The sequence below is a fragment of the Rhea americana genome, unplaced genomic scaffold (genome assembly GCF_003343005.1).
Source record: "Rhea americana isolate MKP2758 unplaced genomic scaffold, rheAme1 scaffold_122, whole genome shotgun sequence".
NCBI classification, from domain to species: Eukaryota; Metazoa; Chordata; class Aves; order Rheiformes; family Rheidae; genus Rhea; species Rhea americana.
This window is the reverse complement of record NW_028185284.1, coordinates 1,385,920-1,405,849: the sequence shown is the minus strand read 5'-3', so window position 1 is coordinate 1,405,849 and position 19,930 is coordinate 1,385,920. Positions and strand designations below refer to the sequence as shown.

Sequence of the window (19,930 nt, the reverse complement as noted above, 5' to 3'; positions counted from 1 at the left end):
CAGAACAACTGCTTCCCACCCTCATACCACCAACACACAAAATACTTTCTAGCAGCCTATAATGCACTTAGGAGCTTGGTACAAAAAGACCAAAAGGCACAGAATTTATAGTTTGCCACAGAAAGATAAAAGACCAAAGGCATCACCAATATCTTAAGTTACTATAACAGCTGGGATTTGTTAGATGCAAACATCCAGATCATTTTAAGAAAAGCACATTAAACACTATGGAACAGAGTAACATCTGACCCACCAGTAAGTCTGAAGGGAGAATTTCTGATACTATGTGTAGTTTAAACTAGAAACAGAAGGATTTCAGGATCATGGGAAGCCCCAGCATTTCCTGCTCAACATTGTCTCTTTGATCTTTTCTGTTTCAGAGGAATGTAAAAGCAAAATTTCCAGGACAACGCATAAAATCACTGGATGCTCTCAGCTGTGGGATTCATAGAGTACAGACCTGGATGCCACATGACCATATGGTCTCYCAACTAATCCACATAGGCTACCAAAAAATTGAACACTTTCAGACTTGTATCATGAGCAATGATTTCCAACTGCAGTCACTCCTACCTAGTCACACATGACATAACCTTGGCAAAATTCATTTTTGGAACTACTAACTCCTCACAAACTTTCTATCCAGCTGTGAAGATGATTCCAAACCATCTTGGTTTTGGTGATTAAATATATACTGAAGTTACTCTTTATCTTCAAAGTGCTGGGGTAAGGTAAATTATTCCTCTTCTCCACCCCTCCCCCCTCTTTTAAGATGCTGCAACTAATTTCTGGAATATAGTCCATAGTCCCCCAGCAGACAAGTCGCGTTCATTCAAAATGACCTTCCTTACTATTTGCTATTAGGTGTTAATGAACAGCCTCCTGGATAGAAAAACTCATTGAAGCAGACAGGAAACTCAGGACAGTTTGGGTATAGTGTATGCACATATACCAAAAAAAAATACATGAAATAACATTACTCCAGTAGAAGGTTTTTGCTTATTTAATAGGCTTCTGAGCTAGCTTCATGTTAATGTTTTCCCCGTATAACTTAAACGTAATTGACCAAGGCATTTTGAAGCTTAGTCATTTTTGGAATCCCCTTTGAACTAGCGCACTGATTTCAGAGAGAACACAAAACACAGTGTAACACAGAGCAGTATTTTTTGCTGTACAGTGACCGAGGGACTAGAGTCTAATGCCTGAAATAATAATAATAAAATAATTAATAAATAAATAAATAAATAAATAAAGCAGCTTGCTTTTCAAAGCAGTGCCTTTGCTTACTGCAGCGCCGCCGGCTCGGCGCCTCCTGCTCGCTCCCCAGCGGTGGCAGCAGAGCCCCGGCTGCCCCAGGCGCTCCAAGCCTCGCCCGCGGGCCCTGGGCTTCTGGGATACGCAGCTCAGGAGCCACCGCAGTGCAACCCGCAGGGCTGGTCTGCGTTAGACAGTGGTATTAGAGAGCACTGTTTGTTTGGAGACGTAAAGTTGAAAATTTGTGTTAGGTTTTATGGGGTGCCTTGTAATATGCATTGATTGAAGAAGCTTTTAAATGWGTTTTTAAATCAAGGATTTGAATGAGGTTTGCGCAGGTAGGTTTGGGGAACCCTGTTCTAGTTATGATTTGACATTGTGTGAGGTGRTACTAGAACAGAGAACATTTGGTTTTAGCAGAATGCCTGAGGCCAGAAAGTACTATAAATTGATCTGTGTTTTGAATGATTAGAAAAATCCCTTGAGCTTGAACTAAGAGGACAGACCTTGTCCCTTTTGTTACTTTAAGAATTATAACTGTTTTTACTATTATTGTTAACCATTGCACATCCATAGGGCTTCTTACTACTACTTACATTGCCACAACTGTAAAATTATTGAGGGAGGAGATGAGAAGGCTCCTGTTTCTTCTGAAGAGGCATGTGTTAGCAATTACCAAGTACGAAAATCAACAAGTGAACAATTTTCTCCAGGCCAGCTGAATTATGAAACTGAATTATGAAACTGCATCTTTTCATGTGTGAGTTGAAGACATTTTAGAAATAGAGTTAGGTAGCACTCTGCATTATCTTCCACAGTCTGTCTAGAAGCTCGAGATGGCTGAGGTGTCTCCTTGGCAGAGAGAACAGGGAGGGAGGTCCGTGTTGCATTCAGCTGTCCACTAGGCAATGTTCATACTAAGATTCAGGGTAATACTTAGTGTCATCTGAGTTATAAGCATGCAGAGTAACTGTACTGTAAATCCTTCAGATTCTCTCACTAGGTCAACCAAACATTGGAGGTCTGTGGAAATTCTGGGTCAACCCATTCTTCAGATAGCTTCAGTTGCATTCTGCCATCACATTTGACATCAACTCATATACTTCGGGACTAGTGCAGAGAAGTCCACCAAAAGCAGTCATTCCTTAATCCTTTGCACTCTTTTCTTAAATCATAGCTTCAACGGATAGTTTACAGACCAGTTATTAGAAGCATTCTCATTTAGATAATACAGACTTTAATATCACGCTGTAGGGAATGTCTAGGGAATAAGCAAATTTGATGAGAGCTACAAGGTATGATGGAGAAACAGGTTGGAGTAGGTAAAGATGACATCATCTAGCTATCAAGGTAGACAYACACATTAGTGTCATTAGAAGGACTCCAACTTAATCTGATATGCATTTTTGCATCCAAAGAGACTATTTGTTAATTAATATGTTTCTGAATCAAATTGCATCCAGTGACATGCCCATATCTCCCCAGGAGGGCATTCTCATATCTTCAGAGATACGGCCCACCTGAAGGCACTTAATTTCCAAAGTAAAAGATTGAAACGTTCATTTAAGAATAAATAGACCCAATCCAGAGTTAGAATTTAACAGAGCTAATACAGAATATCACAAAATATGGAAAATAAGCAGTAACGTAAGACAATTCATCCTAAGTAAATTAGATCTTAAAAGTGAAATTCTAACAGTGACTATGACCTGGTCTTCTCTTTTTTTAAGGAAATATCATCAGCTAAAACAAGTTATATCTGGTGCATCCTGATTAAAATAAAAGGCACTTAACATACCTACACAGCAGGAGTAAAGATTGCTTAGTTCTCTCACTAAAATGACAGATTAAAAAAAAAATCTGCAAGTGTGTGTGCACACACACACCTGCTAATTAGCTGAACTTAGAAGTGGAGAGCTCTTAAGCTCTGATTCAGCCATAAGCATGATGCATACACATGACACTTTTTATAGATATGGCCCCTGTTGAGCCCTTAAAGGCAAAACTACTGGCATTGTCTCCTAGCTGGGCTGACACCATTCCAGCAGAAGATTACCTCTCTGGAAGGTTTTCAGAGCTCCCTGTCTTCWTTTGTTTATGTGACTTTCCAATTAACCTTTTAGCCCCGGGACCTGATTCTTTTTAATGGCAATTACTGCWGGAAACTGTATCACAGAAAGACATAGCTGTTTAACAGGTGAAATACTTYGTTTCACACTAAGCATAAGATGGCCTCTCATGAGAAATCCAAACAGTTCTGGCCATGAAMTGTAAAAACCACATTTTATTTGGACTATAAAGTCTGCAGATCTTTGGCTTTTCTGTTTTTGTTTGCTTGCTTGTTTGTTTAATTCTGGAGTAAAATAGCAGCAGTTCTCAGGTTTCCAGTAGTTTWGCACCTCAGTGTCAGAAAATTTGGGTAGATTTTGAGTTTATAATGCCAGCCACACCAATATTCAGCTTGTAGACACAATAAGGTCTTCCCATAGCATGYTATGCCACCTAGATTCACTGATAACATTAATTATATTATTACCCACCAATCTAAATACTCATTGCTTTTGCTTTAAAGGATTTGTTTGGAAGAGTAAAGGAAGAGTTTGGAAATAGCGTGATTTCAGATTTGGGTTTAGGTTTTTTTAGGGATATAATCACATTGCCCATACAATGTATATTTTGTCATATTTGTCACTGGAAAAAAATGATTTGGGACATTTGTCAGTCACAAATTACTGCAAATCATTAAAGAAATTCAGTGGTTTTCTTCTTATTTAACTTTTACATCTCTTTTTTTTCTAGATGTGGAGTCACCAATCAATTTTTACAGAGTTAGTTTGTAGATGCTTATAAATCCAATAATCCTTCTCTTCTTACTGCTTGCCAAATTGCCTTGGCATAGAAGCAGGGGAGGAGGGACAGACATTTTAAAAATTAACCTCCAGGGACTTTAGAACTATATTAGTTTGGTCTGATTTGTTTCTGATGAACCCGTATTACTCATAATTTATCATTTTATTTTTCTCTAGGTGCTTAAAAAATAAAGCCTATTAATCATTCTAGCARTTTAGTAGGTATTAAGTGTACTGGYCTGAAATTCTGTCTTTCCCTCCTCACTTCACAAACATCAGTCTGCTCTTTCTGCAAGTGTTTGTCCCTTTCCAGTCCCCCAGGCCTCACCTGTGCTTCTTGATTTCAGAAGCATCATTACCATTGATTTCAGCAGCTCCACCACACTGTAARGAGATTTTGGTACTTTTATGGATCACGATATGTACAATTGATACAGGTTTTATATTCTTTACCCCATCCCCTCCCAYTTTTCCTATATGATTTCTATGTTTTCTAGTTATAGTCCTAGTTGCCTAACTCTACTGCTACTGCTACCATTGAAATCATTACAGAGTTGAGACTGTACAGCACTGTAGGACTGGATTTAATTGTTGCATGAAGCATCATGTTATCATTCAGAATTTACTAAAAACTGTAAAGTATGCTTTTTGAATTTTCTTATTACCTTATGTTCTCTTATGTTTTCTTATGTTCTCTTATGTTTTCTTATGTTTCTTCTCTAGTGAATACTGTACGTGCATTTTCTTCTTGAAAATTTTCCTTATTCCCATGTATGGCTGTTGCCAGTAACATCCCTGTGCTTCCCGACTCTGCCCTTACAGTGAGTTTGGCTAGTGCTATCAATCAGAGATGATCCTGTGTCCTATGGCATGTGGGATAACAGCCTCTTCAGGATAGGTGATCATAACAGAAGCCACCGTTTTCAGAATCAGTCCATCTTGATCATCTAATTTGACCTCCTGCCTAAATCCTTGCTTAATAATAACCATAATTTTTGGTCATTCATGATCCAGTTAGTAATCCTGTTTTTCATTCTCTGTAAAATATATTCTAAGGGAAGTTCAGAAAAAAAGCAAGGAAAGAAAAGAATAAACTGATATGCTGTTTTTTTTCCAATCTTGAAGGAGCTGACAGAATTTGTGTTTGGTATCTTCTCTCTCACAGGTTACACAGTTATAAGTAATGCGTAGGCAGGCAAGATGCAAGGTACACATTTCAAACATTTCTTTATATGGAAATTAGAATGTTTAATATTTCTTTTGTGGTATGAAGTATGCAGAAACAGCAGAATTGGAATGTATAATCTGTGATAAATGTTGGCCAAGTAAGAAGTGTTTTTAGATAAAGTACCATAGCTTTTGTTCTCTTGCATTAGGACTGAAAAAAAYCACATTGCTGCTTAAGCGTCAGCATTCTTATGCAAAATATGGAGAAGGTGCTTCATGTATCAGCATGATAAAGCATGAAGCAATGCCAGTGCTTTCTAGTTAGAGCAATTTAGAAAATAGTGTTATATTTTCAGCTCAGTTAGCAAAGTTGTACTTAAAAAGGATGAGTTTATTGGCACAGGCAAGAATAAAATACCATGCTGTTATCACATTTTTCTACTTCCTCAGTTTAGGTTTTAGAATGGTTTACAATTCAGTCCTTTTAAATATCCATTCCCCTGTTGAATAGAATCAGTAACAAAAAAATCATATTTTTTCTTGATTTCAAAATTTTCATGTAASTATATTTGTAAAAACAATCTTGCCTATTTTTCTRCTAACAACATCATATTATGCCTAATTTCTAGAATTTGAATTGCATATAAAATAAAATAAACCATAAAATTAGGATTACCAGAAATTATGGAATGGATTTATAGCACAGCATGARTTTCTTACTGTAAGCATGGTAGAGCCATTCTTGTTTAGCTTTCATTTCATTTTTTTTCCCCCTTAAAGCTTTGGAAATCTCCCTACCTGTGAGCCAGAGGGTTGTGTGTGTAACTGTGCAAGACCCTTACTTCAAAAACTGAACCTTTGTTCAGAATTAGCCTTCATTTTTCCACAGTCACTTTTGGGCCTGATCCTGTAGCACTTTACTTAGATGAATAACTCCACTAAACTGAATGAGAGTATTTTAATGAATGGAGGAGAGGAGATAAAATGCAGGATGCATAAATTGTATCCTACAAAATTTAGGCATTGAGTATATAGAATTTTATATGCACTAATATGTTCAGAGAGTTTTTATAGTTCTGAGTCCAAAATCCATGATAATGYATTAGTTTCACAGAAATACAGCTACTGCCTGTTTTAATAGTCAGAAAGGTAAAAATGTACACTGGAACTTTTGTTAATACTTGTACTATATTATCTATATTGTACTATATTGTGTTGTACYAACAACACAAGAGTACTTTGGGGGAGCAGCTTCTTAGAACTTCCTATTTAAGGTCATTCATCCTGTAGTTAAGCACTATATTTCTAAACCTTGGCATGTCTTACACACCCGTGAAACCTTCAGGTGAAAATTGCCATTGTTTGACAATTTGACAGGAAGCCATTACTGTCCGTAATAATTGCTGTGCGTGGCCTCCTCGTTCTGCCGTTCTCCCCCTCAGGCCAAGATGTAAATTCAGCCTTTACAGGGAAAAAAGGGCAGTCACTTAAGAAAAAAAATTAGTTGACCAGTCGTGGTATTCCCAATCACCTTTATTCTACAAATGACAAATGAATGGTCAGTAAATAACTATGTATTAGAACAATAAATGCCCGTATTCATTAAAGGATAAATGTGTTACAAATTGGTCATTATCATCTCTGTCACAAGAGCTACTTGGAAATCTTCTGAAATCAAAATATCTCATTGGAGTACTCTCCTCAGAAAAAGTGTGTCACATCCAAGATTAACTTCTGATCAAAAGAGGAAATACCATTCCAGAACAGGCAAATATCTCAGGTAAGCTTCCCATTCCAATGCATGTTTAGCTATTATTAAATAACTAAATATCCAGTTATCTAATTTGAGTACAGACAATTAAAAGCATTGAGCACAGAGCAGCCTCACAACTGAAGCAGTAGTTTTGGTGTAGGCATGATTCAAATCCTTGGTCAAGGTCCATCACAACCTGAATCTTCTTTAGTCCAAATTAGTACCTCAAGTTTACAAAAACATTTCCCCACRGTTGCAAACTGCTACTAGGTTATTCCACTTTTCCTTTCCAAAATACCTTCAGATGTCATGTTTTCTAATTCTCTCCAACTTGTTTACAGTTTTCATAGCGTGGTGGCTCAACATAGACAAATATTACAGTGGAGGCCTCATCTTGCTGAGAATGCCAGAATAATTACTTCATAGATCTTTCAGCCTTATATGCAGTAGCAATTTTATATATGGATTCAGTAAAATGCTTAAGAAATTCAGTTAAAGCTAAGCACGTATTTCAATAATTCTCTGAATTTTACCCCAGATATCTTGCATTATTTAAGTATTGTCATAACTAACAGTAACAAGCAAGTATTATTTACAGTAATCTTAAATTCCTATCACAAGCAAAAAAAATTCACCAGTTTCAAGTTATCCCTGAAAAATCTTCAAGTTCTACCCCTGTTTATAACTCCAGTGTAGAAACTTCAGAGACTCAAACTGAAAAAAATGAAAAGGATTCTGAAGAATTTAAGCTCTTCTTTTCTAGGAATATCAGCATGTATAGTGACTTGTAACTAATATATTTTTAAAGTTTTTCAGCTGCCATAGAGATTCATGTATCATATATTTCTAATGCAGACAAAGAGATAGGCACAAAGATCATTGCCTTCTGCTGATGAATGTGCACTGGAAAGTTGTTTTATGCATTCCTTTCCCATGGTTCAACATAATCCAAGCCAAGATGCACAAAGATTTCTTCCTCGCTTCCAGCTTTGAGAAAGAGCCTCTGTGAAAGAATTAAAATAAAATAAAATAAAATAAAAGAGTCAGTAAAGGTGTTAGAAGAAAATTTTCAATTGATGTTTTTTCTGTTTAAAACAGGGGTTGATTTTTGTCAGTTCTACCCATGCTATCCTCAACAAAATACATTCTTCGCATCACTATGCTCAAGGATGACCCTGAAGTGTGAAAGCAAGTTAAAAATAGTTCTAATGCTGCTGATCCTTTCACTACTAATGACTAGTTTACAACTCTTTATTTTGATTTACTTTTTCAATTCTCTGTAGATAAGTATAAGAATTGAAATAAAACCTACATTTCCCTGCCACGAGGATAAAAAGTTTGACTTTCTTAATAAGGTCATCAGTGTTATATACATTACTATTGTAATGTTCTCTATAGATGCATTCAAGATGATTCACAGTTACACTAGGTATGTATAATTAAACATTAAAAGTGGCAAAAGGTTTTCGAATTTCTTATATAGAAGGTTCRTCTGAAAAGACAAAATATTCCATCTAGAAAAGCAAGCTGCAAATGAGGGAACAGCAACTATAGTTGGGTTTTCACATACATACCCCTAATAAATATTTTATAGTAAAATTCAGTTTTGCTTCTGTGTATATGGGCTTCTTATAATGTAGTACATCATTCTTTCACAGGATCCACAGAGAGGCCCTACCTTCACTAAGATGACTGATACAGGAAAGTACATTGCATTCCTTTCATCACTGAAGTACACCATCAATTTCAAAAGCTGCTAGGGTAGATGAACATTAAAATAGGATGAACCTCACTATTTGGAGGAGTTCAGAAGGAAGAAAGAAATCATTTCTGTTGAATAACGATACTAAAATTTCAGCAGCTGCTGAATCATTTGAAGATAAATCTAACTGGTGTCCAGTTCTGAACAATCTCAAACKCCAGGATCACAAAAACTTCAGGGTTAGGTTTTGTAATCTTCTAGATTTACTTTGTGCTGAAAGAGAAGAGGACTGGAGAATTACCCACTGATGAATTCCCCTGAGTCTGGAGAATCTCTGACTGCTGTACAGTCTAGGGCACATCTATGCTGCCACCATTTCTTTCTTTGCTGCCAAGCACTGCCTCTGGGAGGGCTATGCTGTACTCCTGCGTACCCCTGTGAATGGGCAGCAAGAAGAGTCCAGAACTAGATTGCAGCAAGCCCGTGGTATGGTGGAATAACTTCTGGCACTGCAAACTACCAATATTTTCTTCTTTCTCCCCCTGTGCTCTCCTTCTTGACCTCCTAAACACCATGACCTGAATGAAGCTTCCCTATCTGCTACTCCCACTGTGACTCTGTAACTAAAGCATCTTGGTAAGCAGTGGACAGGGGAGATAGCAGATTACTGGAACAGACCTGCCTGTGGTGGCTGCTGCTTCTCTCTTCCTTCAAATTCCCTGTCAAACCCCTTAATTAGTCTCCAAAGAGCATCAACACTGATAGGAAAGAATTGGGGGTGCAGCTTGGCCAAGTTATAGGGCCTCAGGGAGTATGAAGGCTCCATAGCACTGTTTAAACTGCTGCCACAATGGAAGGAACGCAGAAAAGAAGGATGAGCCAAAAAGAAAAACACTGAGCACAAGACAGCCTCATTCTGCCCTTGAAATATGCTTGGGCATCACAAGTGAAATCTGTTTCACCATTTTGGACCCATTGGCTTATTGATATTCTCTGTTAATCCCATGATTTCTATATCTCAGTCCTGTCAGAACCTGCAGTTTTGCCCGGCCATAATGAACTCTCATAATGAAACGAGTTCRTAAGAGCTGAACTCCCAAAGTGAAACATCACTCTCAGTCAACTGAATTCAAACTTTATCAGGGGTTCAACCAAATCAGAAACCTGYTTCCACCTCACTATAGGGGTATTTAAAATTAAGGTCTAAATCCAGCTGTGCTGTAAAGGCTCGTCTTTCATTGATACCGATTATTCCAACAGCCAGGGTGGTCAAGCTGGCAACTTTCTTAACAGCTGTTTTTCAGTGCCACAAGACAGAATGAAAGCCAGTGTAACTATGCCGGAAAGGCTAGAAGATTAGAAAGCAAAATGGAGTGGTAGAGGTCAGATGCTCCTAAGTGAATTGAGCTAGAAGACTTTGAAGCTAAAATGAGCTGCAGAGGATAATGTAAGGTACGAGTTCTACTCTTTCTAGGTTCCCATCTAGATAAATAAGTATTTAAAAGTGGTTCTGACTGATATACTCTTGAATCCATCCTAAGTTATTAAGTCTTTTCTCTGTCTTGGAAAGTTACTGCTATATGGTAAAATAATAGGGATTTAGAACTGTTTCATTTTAGTAGTACTCCACTAGCAGCCCAAAAAACTCCAATGAAACAGTGTCKTTCACACTGCAGTCAATGGCATTGCATTAAGACCTACCATAAAGACATTGATTTCAGGTAGTGATACACACCACATGGATTAGACATTTTTCACCAGAGTGCATAGCAGAAGTGCTTAACAAGCTGTAAGAAGTTTTCCATTTTTCCACAATGAACTTTGTCTGTATAAGATAATTTCCATATGCAAACATGTCATATCAGAAATTTGAAGGAAAAAAATGGCCCTTTATTTCAGGGATTTTTTTTTTAATAAATCTAGGCAAACATGATGTAGCCTTTTGCTTCAATACCTGTAGAATAAAAGCAGGCTCCGTTTTTTTTAAGATATTTTATCCTCCTGCATGAAGTTCTCAGTGTATATATATTTAGCCTACCAAGAATTGCTAGAGCATGAAAAGCTGAAAATAATCATATAGCCATAATGAATTTCTGATTCAAAATCTTGTCTGTAATAGTATAAACTGCTTTTAAAGAATAAACAAGTAAGTTCTTTTTTCTAAGAAGTTTAAATGGCAAATTCTAGAATAAAAAGTATCTACAGAAAAGACTCATTAGAGGGGGAAAAAATGATCCTTTTTCATATAGACAGGACTAGAAAAATAGTAGAAGAGAAGAAGTGAACAGGGTTGAAAAGAAAAGAAAAGAAAAGAAAAGGAAAAAAATAGGTTGAGCACTGCCCTTCAAGTAGCATTACCAGACATATTTCTTCACTAGAGCACGTCCTAGGAGGAAGGACAGGACTTGACTTTTAGGTGTGCTTTTTTTTTTTTTTTTTTTTTTTTTTTTTTTTTTTTTTTTTTTTTAGCTGTTACTATGAACAAGGGAAGGCAATCCATACATAAATTATTGCAAAAAAGTTAAACAGGAAAAAAGTTCTTACACCTGTAGACATATGTTATAGATACTGTTTTATAGAAGCACTTCATATCTCTGGGATTCTAAATTACACCCCATATTTTTTGTTCTGTCACTTTATATTTTTCTGCAAGCAAAACTCATTTCATTTTTTTGACAGGGAAAATTTCTAATACAGAGTAGCTGATACTGAATACCATTCTCAGTAGCTACAAGCCATGTTTCTAAATGAATCTCTAGTTGATATCTGCCGACTGCTTTAGTAATGTAAGTGTTATTAGTGTTAATCATCACCTATTATTTTGCCTCTTTGTCAGTCTATGCAGAGCTTATGCAGGGATGCAAATTTGATTATTGCTTTCAGTACWGTTCTTTTTTTTCTCTTCTTTTTCCTTTTTCTCAGAAGAAAAAGTAAGTAATGAATTGCCTGCCCAGTTGTGAAATTTTTGCAGCTTCTTGCTGATATTCAACAGAGTTAAGCCCAAACAACATCAATCAAACTTACAAAAAAAAAAAACCCACCACCACCAAAAAAAAAAAAAAAAAAAAACCACACTCTGGAGCAGTGATATCACTCTGCTTTTATCCCATTTAATGAATTGTGTTATTTCAGTAGATGTAAATATTATATTTGTGGTTGTAAACATGACCATTAACTATACTTAGTGTAGAATAACTGCCATCCAAATGTTTTATGTGAACTGCTACTTCTTATTTTTCATTTTATTCATTAATGATCAATTTTTTGATAAAAATAAATTGCCAATTTTTGGRTAAAAAAGAACCAGAGAGTGAAGACTCAGAGCTAGCACAACATCAGGATTTCATAACTAGCACTGCCAAAGTTCAAACAGCTGTTGTACTATTTTTATTGTCATTTGGTTTTATTTTACATTTTAATACASTGAAATCAGCTAAACAAAATTATTAATCAATAAAGTAGATTTCTATTTCTAGTATAGATCAGGATAGGCTAACAGTGCATCTTTCTTTTGAGGGTCAAATACTGATTTTACTGATTTTGTATATGTATCATTTAAAGAATATAAGATGTTGAAAGCACTGAGGAACACCCTGAACCTCTTCCCTTCTTCCATTTTGAGAGTGTCTATTAAACCTACATATCAAGACAGGAAACCTTAGTACTCCCTTAAAAAGGGGTTAGCAGTTTGTCCTATAAAGACACAGAAGAAAAGATATCCTCCAAAATCTGAGATTAGTGGAAATATCTGTGTAGAAATTCTTGATTTTCACATGAAACACAAAGGATCCTGCTATTCTGTGAAAATTTAGGCCATTAGATAATCTAGTTTGTTGAACAACCTGTACTTTCACTTTCACTGAACCTAGATAAATTCTTTAAGCTGTTAAAGTGAAATTGTACAGCTTGCACCCTCAGGCCACACTTGCCTCTTTTGTGGCCATCCACCTTCCTTTCCGCTGCTTGCTTGGGAAGGGAAAACGCTGCGATGATCGCAACCTCCCGACACTGCACCGACCAAGAGAAAGCTCTGCGGAGCTCGCTCACTCAGGAGACGCAGAAGCTGTTGAATTCACTGGCTCTGCCAGTTTTGTRTATGCTCCAGGCCTACACATGCTCTTCCTCAATATTAACTCACCCTTCTGGAAAGGCACACATTTAATCAGATTCCACATAGAGTCATATTCTACTATTATTACCAAATAACTTGGTAATAACAGCATGTTACAAAATACTAAATTGAGTAATCTCTCATAACTGGCTAACAGTATAAATAACTCTTAGCCTGTTGCTGTGGCATTTTRTTACCTATTTTTCCCATTCTCAAGGTGAACTTTGGAAGCTGGCCTGTGAAAGCAAATACCCCAAAATAATAGCCAAGGGGAGCACRTAGATAATATCACTGATGAAGGTGGACTTAGTGCTTCTGAACAAGCACCTGCTAGAAAGCAAAATCCTTCCAATTGTTATGTACAAAGTACATGCAGTACGTGTATGCACTCATCARTTTTGAATGGGAGACACGTGGTGGAAATTTCAGTGATTCAATTCCCTATTTAAATCCTTGTCATCCTTTGTATTAGCTAAGAAGCCATCTCTAGCTATGAAGTTTCCTATAACATTGCTGGTCTAATTCTACTTACTTTTTTTTTTCTACCCCCACCCTCCCCCCACACACATATATACAYACASACACACACACACACATATGTATTATTTGAAAGTTCATTCTTAAATAAAGTGTAGCAAAAATAAGTCCTTTCAAAGAGCAAATGATTTYGTTCCATTTTTCATACCCTTTTCATGGTGCAAACTTCGTTGCTGTACAGCAGTAGTTCAGAAAGAATGCAGTCATGCCCCAGCGGATTTCATTATCCTTTGGAAACCTATGACATGGTGGAGGAGGCAAACCTCCTTCTTTTGCGGGAGACCCTGAAAGCCATAATCATTAAGGTCCCTCTGGACTCTTTCTGACATACTGTTTCATCAAATAAAATGGGAGTGGGAGAAACACAGAGTATTGCCAGCAGTATTTTCTTTGCAAATTAGAAAGGCAGTGTTTGATAAGGCTTGGCCCCTGGAGAAGTTTTGGGGAATTCTATTAACATATACATTTACTCTAACCTTTCCTTTGTATCCCAATAATGTTGCGTACTTTAAAATGGCAAGCTCTTACACAGGATAGTTAGTGATTTTCTCATTTAAATTTGGTCTGCTCTCACTACTGTTTATGTGGAGTGCGGCATGTGACATCTATCTACATTAGCCTAATTACCTTACTATTTGCTTCTCATTTTTAAATTATTAAAATGGAGATATAAGTGGCAGCATGATAATCTGTAATATTTTCAGTATACTGAATGATAAATACGAAGTAGACCAAACCYCCATCGCTTTATATGTCTGGAATTATCACAGTGGCAGTAAGCACGACAAGGACAAATAAACAAAAGAAAACAATAGGACAGACTGTCATTTGAAAATCTGGAACTTAACTGCCCGTTGTGCTTGGAGCCAGTACATTTTAAATATCAGTTTTGTGCGTAAAGTCAATTCTAGATGAAAGCTGCTAACAACAGCACTTGCTTAATAAACCACTGTTAAAAGATACCAATGCATCTTACATGTATCTTACACATCTGTTTGTCACTAGTGAAGTGCCCAGTTAAAGACTTTTTTAATAACTAGTTAGGAATAATGGAAAGATGATGCTATGCAATATCTTCCAAAATCTGAAATCACATCTCTGTTAATGAAAGGCCAGTGCATTCAGTGGAGCAGAGATTTACAGATTACAGAGCATACTGACATAAGTTTATTATATTAAAYGTGCAAAGCTGTGGAGTTGTTCACAGTCCCTATTCCATTGATGCTGTTTGCTCAAATAGTATATGAACCAGATGAAAAAATATGAATAGCTGGAAATGATTGCATCACCACCTACAATTCTTGTATAAAAGTGGTGGTTCTGTTCAAACCAAAGCACAGTCCTTAGAATAAATCACCGTCCCTAACAAAAARCACTGAAGTTGAGAATGCAAACATTGAAGACTGCTAGAGCATTACCAGCTTTCTAACAGTTTTAATCCCACCTGCCTGTCCTGGGTAGTATTTGGTACTGTATCAAGACAATACAACAAATTTACTCCAACCATCAGCCAAAAAGCAAGAATGAAAGGGTCCCTAGAACAGAGATTAATAGAAAGAGAATATGARGGAGAAGCAATACCTAGCTAAATTTTTTCAAATCTTAACAAAGTTCTGAAATAGATTGAATTAAAAAAGATTTTGTTTCATCTTAATGGCTTTCTGCAAGAACAAGTTTCTGAGAGTGAGGTGCAGATAGTGACCTGCTAAGTGGCTCAGCAAAAATACCTGCTGGGGAGAAAGGTGAGGAAGGATGTTGCAAATTTGCAGTATTTCAATCACTTTCTGTTCACAAATAGTATACTAGCAAAAAGCGATTCCACCCTCCACATTATCAAAAGYGATCACTTCCTGCTCATTGCAGCAGTAATTGCTTGCAAAGCTTGTGCATTGCTAATCGGGCCAGCCAGMAGCCCTGAAAAATATTATCCACACAGTTAAAAGAAATCTATGAGAAAATACATAAAAACCTCTCTACAGCATGAGAAGGAACAGATTTCAAAGAAGCATTTTTTTCAGGTTGTTACCCTGTGCTTGCATCTATATTTGACTTTCCTAGCTTAAAGGCAAGCAATATTACTTGATTAGCATGATCTATAATACAACAAGTGTAAGTGAAAWCTAGCTTCTCTCAAGCATGTTTCCTTCAAATCTTTGAATATCCAGCTCCATGCTGTTTTCYACACGTTACTATGTATAATTTGAATCATACAGTATCACCCTAACCAGGACAGGAACTGTAATTTTATATGCCCCCCAAAATTCCTATGGTCCTATATACAAATTTTTACAAAAATAAACAGGAGCCCAATCCTGCCATCAAGACTTAAAAAATTCTTGGCTTCAGTGGCAAAATTTGGAGATATGGCTGTTTGCCCAGTRTCTATGAGTCTATTTGCTTTCAGCAGATTGATATGACCCTGTTCAAGTTCCACGTATTTATGCATTTGCATGAAAGTGTGATGCCCCTGCATGAGCATTTCCCTCTGCCATGCATGTCCATCGTGCTCTGTTATGCAGCCTGCATCCAGCATCACSCCCAGCTCCACTCCCACTTTACTGACAGATACTGCCTGAAGCGAAGGTATACTTTGCAAACAGTGTTCAGATAGCCAGCTATTTTCTCTTCCTTTTTTATGCTACTGTTAACTTCACAAGAGGAAAGGCTGTACTTCTTTGGTGGAAAACAAATTTGCTCAGAGCTTTAGTTTAGCAAATACCTTTAYAATTTTACTCCAGTTACAGCCTCAGAATTATGTAAAGCAATTGTAGAGAAAGAGTTACAGCAGATCCATAAATTCCTGCAGTACACWGAGCAATACGAGGTTCAGCATCTTAAATCTTCAATGAAAGTATGGGAATGCAGTGCACCATCAATCCATAAAATGGTGTCTGCTTYTTTGAGATCATTAGCTGACTTATTAAGGTGGACAGAACGGTAGCAAGGATCACTTGTAATCAGTAACTTTCACAGCTAGCTAAATGATTTTCCAATTACAGAGGGCAACAGCAAGAAAAGACTAAAAAAATACAAGTAAAGTGATTTCAAGAGAAAAAACATGTACAATTCTGTAATTACATAAGGGGTTTTAAATCATTGTATTCAGTGATTACGTTGTATAGTATGAACTTTGTCAGAAAGTTACATGGAAAAATCAAACTTCTCATTGGTCTTGATACTCATACTACCAGCCAGCCTGAGGGAGAACATCTATTCCATCAGTAGCGAGTGAGACAATATTCTCAGAATAAGGTAATGCTTGATAAGAAGAGGAGGCAGAATTAAGCCCTAAGGAATTATTCAATAACTATGTATTAGTGTTTTTCACTCTGAATTGTATTTATCTTCATTATGATCAACATATTTTTTACATTTTGTTGATTACTGTAATATCTGAGCAGCTTCCATTACTTCCCTAAGCCATAAAATTAACAACCATCAGGTGTTTTTCCTTCCATCTCTTTTCCCATTTTTTCTTCTTCGTTTTTTGAGAGGTTTTTTTTTGAGGCTGGGTGTTAGTGACTTTTGCTTTGCTTGTAGTTAGACATTTTGCTAAATATTTATGGTATGTTTATGAATGAGACTAACAGCACAAACAATTCCATGATAATTAGAGACCATAAATCCTGAAGAATTATTTGTGCTAGCAATGTGRAGTATTTCATCAAGTTCAATAGTAATATTCTACAGTACTGTGTATACGCTGTGCGCTTTCTCTTTGATGATAACATAACAGCTTTCAGTAGCAAATAATCTGAAGTGTCTCTAACATTTTATTATGCTCCAAATGTAAATTTCATGTTTAACTGGTATTTTCTGTAGTAATATTCACATTACTATGCCTGCTTTAATCAGTTCCTGATGCAGCTACAAATAAGATGRCAAATAAGTCAGAGGGAAAAAAATGTCTCTTTGAAATGACGTTATAACAAACCGTGATTGAAAAACAGTATTACAAGCATTACCCATTGACTCAGTACCCCCAGGCAAAATCACGTGTAATGATATTAATGCAAAATAGTGCAGTGGAATTTATTCTAATAATTCTGGACAYGAATAAATTTTGAATGTAATAGAAGCCAGAATCATAAATTCTCATTTCATTTTACGGCTGGACATGTCCTGTGCTTTTAATCRAAAATGTCATAGTTGAATTTTTCACTCTGTAACTATTCTATAACTTTAGTTATAGATGTATTCTGAACAACCACAAGTCAATTCACTGAGAAAAATAGATTAATCAGGCTCATATTAGGATATGCTAGGCAGCTATCCTAACAAAACATCTTCAGGCTTAAGATAATCCTTCGCTTTCCTACATACAATCAAAGTACTCATTGCAAGTAGCTTTACTGAAGGAGAAACAAAAATACCAGGGCTGAACAGGTGACATTTTGTACTTTGAAAAATAAAATATTAAATAACATTTATATTAACTTTTGTCTTAACTGAATAAGCATTTTTTCATTTGCTAGAATTAATTTGTAAACACAAAACAGAACTATTCTCTGGTTAAAAAGACAGATGCATGGTCGCTTTTTTGCAAGACACTAAATAGCTATGTATCCATCTCCCATTATGATTTTAACATTTAAAAATATTCCACAATAAATAAAGACAATAACGTATTATCATTCAGAATATGAAAACATATTTTCAATTTTGGCACACAAAGGCAAGAGGAACTTGGAACCTCCTATCCAACAGCCAGGCTAAGTTTTAACATATTAAATARCAAATTGGTATACACAAAGAACAGCTTCCTTGCAAATAACAAGAATACTGTATTTTTTGCCCCCTATAGTCCTCTGACAATCTGCATCCTATCACAAAGTCATTGAAATGATTAACATGGACTACTTGCTTTTCCAGGTTAGCTGTATTTCTGTTTTGTTGGAAGACAATGATATTTACAGTAGCTTTTCCTTGTCAAATAGTGTTTAGCTGGCTCGTTGTATTTGTCGTTATAAAGCTTCCTAGGAATGACTGCAACAAGAAAAACACACAGCACCCCAGGTTTTATGAAGCACAGTTGAGTGTAATTCATACAGGACTATTATAAACGAACTATTTTGAAAGAACATTATTGAAATTGCAAAGTCAAAGACCTGYAATTTAAGAAATCCCAGAATGTGATGGATAGCATTATCACCTTAATTCAATTTGCTAATGTATATGCATTGAGACATAGCGTTCTTGTTCTCTGAAGGAATCCTGATTTCTTCAATTCATTTAATATATTAAATCCTTTTTTACTAGTCAGGAAATATGCTGTGTCACAGGGCTCACAAGTGTTTCATGACAGCACTGACGGGAATCTTGGGCTGCAGGTTAACGTGGGACCAAGTTGGGAGAGAGCTCCGTCTCTTCCCTGCTTGTCTGTATCGAGTCTGGCCTTGGTCTCTCCCCTCAGATTTCTCATGTAACTTCAGGCTCTACCAGGCCACACCCAGGTAAACCAAGATAAACTCGGTTTACTCAGTTTTTTGAGATATTCAGAARTTTACACGGTTCTTACTTCCAATTTTTTTAGAGCATTAGCCTGATGAATTTATTAACTTTTTTATTCTACCAAGTGAAATGAAACACTTGAAAATGATTTGCTCTGCACTGCCCTAGAAACGAAAATAGTCAAAATATTTTGGATCTGCACATATTTATAAATTTTGAGAGCCCTCTCTTTTCACTAGCAATCCAGGCTTTACTGAACACACCATGCAAAGGAAACAGTAATTAGGTATGCTTATCTTTGTGTTAGGTAGAACTTGCAACTGTACAACAACAAAGGTATTAAATTTAGATAAATATATACATGAACTACATATAGACTTAGTAAAAATGACCTATTGTATGTGATTTGTGAGACATTTAACCTGCTAAGAGAACAGTGGGGAGAAGCACACTTTGGAAGAAAATGCATAATCATTTTTTAATTTATCAAGGGTAAAAAGTACGTTACTTTAATTCTTAATTTTTAAAAACAGACCAGGTGCAAAAAGAATAAATCCTCCAAATCCCACATGCAATTGCCACTTTGCTGAGAAAGATAAAAAAAATTAGAAAGAAAATGAAAGTATGTGCATCTGTCTACAGTGACTCAGTGTTTAGTTGTAGAAGTGATTATGCGAACAACTCTGCACTGGAAATCAATATTATAAATTTGGATCTTTACTTTACTTTTAATCCAGTCATTATTGCAGCCATCTAAAGCAAACTCTGCAGCTGCAGCACATTTAATTCATTAAGATGTTCAAAGCTGACTGTCCCACTGTTATAACTTTATAATTTTAGAACAGCATCTGCCAAAATAATACTATAACATTCAGTTTTTAAAGAATCTTAAAAAAATGCCTTGGCAAAGTAAAATTCTGCAGGTACCTGCAGCAAAAGACTGTAGAACAAACATTCTCAGATGACACAAGAGAACTAACTTTGAGACTATAGCTGTTGAACACACGGTTGAACACACATATGAATACTACATGTCTTTATGTTATAAAATGAAGGCATAGAGTCATAGCCAGCTCTTCTTGCCATTGATGTATGTTTTTGAGCTG

The 19,930-nt window shown here is 36.3% G+C and overlaps 1 protein-coding gene across 1 annotated transcript in view; it reads right to left on the bottom strand.

Moving 5' to 3' along the window:
* Positions 1-7,939: 7,939 nt before the first annotated feature.
* DNTT (DNA nucleotidylexotransferase) overlaps positions 7,940-19,930 on the bottom strand; it is a 90,236-nt gene continuing 78,245 nt past the window's right edge. The window contains exon 11 of the mRNA XM_085325443.1: positions 7,940-8,026. Within this exon, the coding sequence (XP_085181569.1) occupies positions 7,940-8,026 (87 nt within the window). The remainder of the gene's footprint in view (positions 8,027-19,930) is intronic.